This window comes from Sinocyclocheilus anshuiensis, unplaced genomic scaffold (assembly GCF_001515605.1).
Source record: "Sinocyclocheilus anshuiensis isolate Anshui unplaced genomic scaffold, SAMN03320099.WGS_v1.1 scaffold102, whole genome shotgun sequence".
NCBI classification, from domain to species: Eukaryota; Metazoa; Chordata; class Actinopteri; order Cypriniformes; family Cyprinidae; genus Sinocyclocheilus; species Sinocyclocheilus anshuiensis.
In genome coordinates, this window is record NW_015542330.1 from 13,394 (window position 1) to 18,610 (window position 5,217).

Below are 5,217 nucleotides of genomic sequence, written 5' to 3' on the forward strand. Positions count from 1 at the left end.
AGAGACAGACAGACAGACAGACAGACAGATAGATAGATAGCTAGATGGATGGATGGATGGATGGATGGATGAGATATAAAGCATGCGACATAATGAGATATAATGCATATTATAGTATATATTGTAAATTCATAAATTCCAAAAATATGTTAATTATATCATTTATGTATTTATAATATGATTTATAATATATTAAAGATTAATAGTACAATAAATGTGTTAATTTAAATGTATGTATGTGCTATAGTCACTACCGTGATGCTTAAGTGTTGTGTGTGGTTGCCAGGTTGTTGCTATGTTGTTGATCACTATATATATATATATCACTAATGCGCTAATGATTATTTCCAAACAGGTTTTCCACACTCTTCTACTTCCCCTTCAGTCAGAACCACTCAAATAAACAGAGTTTTGAAAATGTCCCAGAGACTTTTGACTCTTTTGACTGTGTTTGTGAGAATTTGCCGCTCATGGTCACCTCTAGCTCTGTGTGACTGTGTGTGTGTGTGTGTGTGTGAAGTGGCAGGAGATCTCGTGTACAGTCTTTGCCCGACGCTCTCCTCTGATTTTCTCCACATTGTAATTGCATTATCCCCTTTTTTATGCAGAATTGTTCTCTGGGGACTAATTGATGGAGACATGTTTAATTCATCAATCATTAGCATCAAATTTGACAATTAGTGATGATTGTTGAATTCTTGATGGGGATGAGGCATGGTTAGGGGCTTATTTTGTCTTTTTTTTTTCAGTTATATCATGTTTAAGCACATTGCTGAATATATTTTATTTCTTTATATGTTATATATTATGTATAAGTATATACAATTTGATAATACATTTAATAGAATTATAATATACTATATAGTAAATGCACTTAATTAATTATTATCATATTTAAAACATTAACAATTTCAATTTTATTTTTAGATTACATATCTATATTTTAGTCTGCAGTGTCCTCATCATCAGTTAGTGGGTTATAACACATTTAAGTACATTGCTGCAGGTTTGTATGAGCATTAAAGAAACATCATTGATACTCCAATGGGTTTATGAACACATAGTTCATAAGCAATTTGCTCCAAAACAATAATTATGTCAAATATCAAAATGGCAATATCGTACGGCATTGATCCGAGTAATAGCGGCGTCTTATTTTATTCATTGGTGAGGGATCTAGTCAGGGGCAATATTATGACAGAATTAATAAAATCTTCTCTTCAACAATACTAGTGTGATTACATGTCTCCGAACAGACAAATATAAGAATAACCCTCTATTCTTTCAATTACTCACGAATTACTACTGATTGTGTCAAGGCGCTTTTTTGCCAGGCGCCAAAGTAAACTGCGAAGAACAGACTCTTGTTAGCCTAATGCGTCCTAACCATTAGCGAGAGTAATAAGTGTATCAAATTCACATAATCATGTCTAATTAGTATCAGTAATTATCTTGTTGGGTGCGAGAATATTAATCTTGCGGTCCCCGTAGGGGAAGGGCGTCTCTTGCAGGGAGAGAGCGATAGAGCTTCAAGCTCACGCTGTGGAGTACTTGCTAAATTAGCATGCTCCAAATCAGCGCTGCGGAGGGAGGGGAGCGAAGGAAACGTGTCGGAGAAAAAGACAAAATTGCATAAAGCGAAAAACAACAGAGAAAAGTTTAGTCCCACTGTGAAATGCATTAGAGCCTAGTAAATAAAATATCAGTGTTTTCTGTGTGCTTTCCAAGTTTTTGTTGACATGCATGTGGGTAAAACTTTTAAATGGATTTCGTGATGCGGTTTACGTTAACGCTTAAGAAATCGTTCCGATGCATAGACAAAATCATATATCTACTGTTTCTTTAAAGCCTCAGGAACGGCCGAAGCATATAAACAGCCCATTACAAAATGTAATTTTAGTAATGTGCTGTTTTTTAAACATTTCAGTAAGAATAGGCTAACGGCAATATGAAACCAATTTGAAAATGAGCCGAGAGCAAACAATGTTAGATCTTAAAGAAGAAACAGGCAAGAAAAAATCATTAGCCTACATAGGTATCCATCTGAACCTGACCTTGAGCCTGGAATGTGGAGATTTAAAGATGATCCATCGTCTCCATCAAGCAGGGCGCCTGTTTTTCGGGAACAGGAGGAAAGGACCCCATGCGACACGGTCGGGCCGGTGAACCCGCTGATTGAAGCCAGGGAGGGCCGTCAGCACAGCCGCTGCCGCCGGGAGAGATGGATGTGTCAGGCGGAGAGTGGGGGAGAGCTAATTACCGTTCCGAGTGTATCTTGTTAATTAAGGGCTAATTAGTGGCAGAAACGCAGAGGGAGCAGGGTGAGGCGCTGACTGCTCATGTAGCACGGAGAGACGAGCGCGGCGATCAGATACGGAATATATACACAGAATCTTTACTGTAACTTCTTTAGTCCCTCGTATGGTTGATACTTTATGGTTCTCATCTTGTCTATAGGAATATGGTGGTTCTGAGATTGTTTGCTGATTGGCTTCAGGTTTCAACTAAAACATAGTTTTGCTATAGATTTTTTTACACGTACTATGGTAATTTTGACTTGTGGTGTGAAGTATGATTTACATTTACAAAAACTGAAGTAACTATGGTGTTTTTGGCAGAAACTGGTGGATTTTTGTTAAAGGGATAGTTCACCCAAAAATTCAAATTCTGTCATTTACATGCCTTCATTTTGTTCCAAACCTGTACGAGTTTCTTTTTTCTCTTGAACACAAAAGAAGACATTTTGGTGACCAAACACTGATGGTACCCATTGACTTCCATAGCATGGAAAAAAATACTGTGGAAGTCATCGGCTACCCTCAACTGTGAAATATCCCTTTAAATCGATTAGCTAATTATAAACGACAATAATTCATTGTGGTGTCATGTAAATACCATGGTGAATGAATATGGTAGTCATTTAGTACTACAGTATACGTTTACAATTAGCAGATGCATTTATCTCAAAGTGACTTACATTGTGTTCAAGGTATACATTTATCAGTTCGTGCATTCCCTGGGAATTGAACCCATGACCTTGGTGTTGCTAACACTGTGCTCTAATGTTTGAGCTCTAATGTTGTTTTTGGCCTTATTGCCACATTTATTGATAAAGATAGTAGTGAGAATGGGTGGATTATATGTGGAAACCGTTGGGCCATATCTCCAACATGCCGTGCACGCTCAGGAAAAAAAAAGTCCTAAAGCGGTCACTGGGGCTGTACTCTTTCAAAAGGTGTACCATTTAGGTACTACTTTATACACTTTAGGTACTACTACACTCCCAAAAAAAAGGTACAAAAGCTGTCACTAGGACATAGTACCTTTTCAAAAAGTATTTTAATAAGGCACTTTTGTACCTTCTTTACCCCTGAAGGGTGCATATTGGTACCATAAAAGTTACATATTAGTACCTTTTCAAAGGGTACTGCCCCAGTGACAGTTTTTGTACCTTTTTTCTGAGTGTACTATATATACTTTTGGTGCTAATATGTATATTTAAGGTGCTAAGGTGCATTTAACATACACACAAAGGTCTGTGAAATGTGATTTGAACATCTCTCTAACTGAATCTCTCTCTCTCCTCATCTGGCAGGCACTCCTCACTCTAACAGCAGCAGTTCCCTGCAGTCTGGTGGCTCGGCGGCTGGCGTGGCTTTGGGAACTAGTAAAGAGGGGATGCACCAGCGCTCGTTCTCTGTGTCCAGCGCAGAACAGTGGAGCGAGGCTGTTATCAGCACCACGGCAGGTCAGAGGAAAAGCCAAGAAACTTGTGCTCTACCTCACTACAGACACTTCCCTTTTTAATTTCTTTCTCAAATCAGTCTTTTAATTTATGTTTAAAATTCAACCAGGTTTCTTTCTTGACAGTTGTTTTTCGCATTGCTTTGATATTTACAGCAGATTTTAGGTCGTACTTCAGGGTCACTGATGGTGGGATTATGCACCAGTTGTACCAAATTAGTACAATAACATGCAATGAATGCATCAATACCTGTGATTTTTAGTATATAATTTCTATATTTCTATATAATGCACAATGGTAATTGGCCAAAAGACTTTAGTTTTTAGTATTTAGTGATAGTTGTGTAAACTTCAATAGTACTGATCGGAAACTATTGCAAATATCACTTTGCCCTAATAGCAAATTAAAATCCATGATTTTCCATGTCCATTTTTATGACTTTCCAAAAAGAGTAAAAACATATCAAGAGATTGATTATGTTGGTCAGAAGAGAGAAAAATATCACTTCCTCAGCTGTTGTATAAGAGAAACACAAGTTTTCTGTAATTTAATGCTAAGATAATAAAACACCAAGTATAGTGTTATAAATATACAGTACAGGTCAAACGTTTGAAAGCAGTGCAACATTGATAATAATAATGAATGTTTCTTGAGCAGCAAATCAGCATATTAGAATGATTTCTGAAGGATCATGTGACACTGAAGACTGGAGAAATGATGCTGAAAATTCAGCTTTTCGTCACAGGAATAAATGACATTTTAAAATATATTCAAATAGAAAATGTATTTTAAATTCAAATAATATTTCACAATTTTTACTGTATTTTTGATCAAATTCAGCCACGGTGAGGTGAAAAGATATTGAAAAACATTAAAAAGTCTTACAGATCCCAAACTTTTGACTGCTAGTGTACATTACATCTTTAAAAAATGAAAATACAAAAACTGCTAGATTAAAAATGGTAATAACTGAAAATGCATCATCGCAGTCCATAAAAAAGTTAATTGTGAACAAAATCCACCCCAGCAAGCTTTCATTCAACTACCTCTATTTTTGAATGCAACGCCCACATCTCAAAATCCAATCAACAACCGATGCATTGAGCCTAGGCCCGCCCTACATTATTTTTGCTTTCCAATAATTAAACTCAGATGAACTTGTATGAAATAAACATATACACAATAATTAATAAAAAATTTCATCGCAACTTTAAACCAGTCAGAATAATTCAGCAACTGCTCTTTGTTTGCGACAAACTGAAGGTTTTTAAAATGTTAAAGATAGTAGTCTATTAGTAGTAGTAACTGTAGAAACTATGGCACTTTTGTTCATTACTTGTATCAGTGGTTTTTGCTGTTAACAAGCCAATCGCTAATCAGGATAATTTGGTAATTGCAGCTTTTTAATGGCAACTCTGGTCCCGCCACCAACTGCAAATAGCCTCTCCATTTCGCCTATCCTCTCTCTCTCT

The 5,217-nt window shown here is 36.5% G+C and overlaps 1 protein-coding gene across 1 annotated transcript in view; it reads left to right on the plus strand.

Moving 5' to 3' along the window:
* The window catches only part of LOC107690985 (arf-GAP with GTPase, ANK repeat and PH domain-containing protein 3-like), a gene marked incomplete at its 5' end in the record, with an annotated part of 61,795 nt that overhangs the window by 12,707 nt on the left and 43,871 nt on the right, over positions 1-5,217 (plus strand). Inside the window, one exon of the mRNA XM_016489432.1 lies at positions 3,596-3,748. Within this exon, the coding sequence (XP_016344918.1) occupies positions 3,596-3,748 (153 nt within the window). The remainder of the gene's footprint in view (positions 1-3,595; positions 3,749-5,217) is intronic.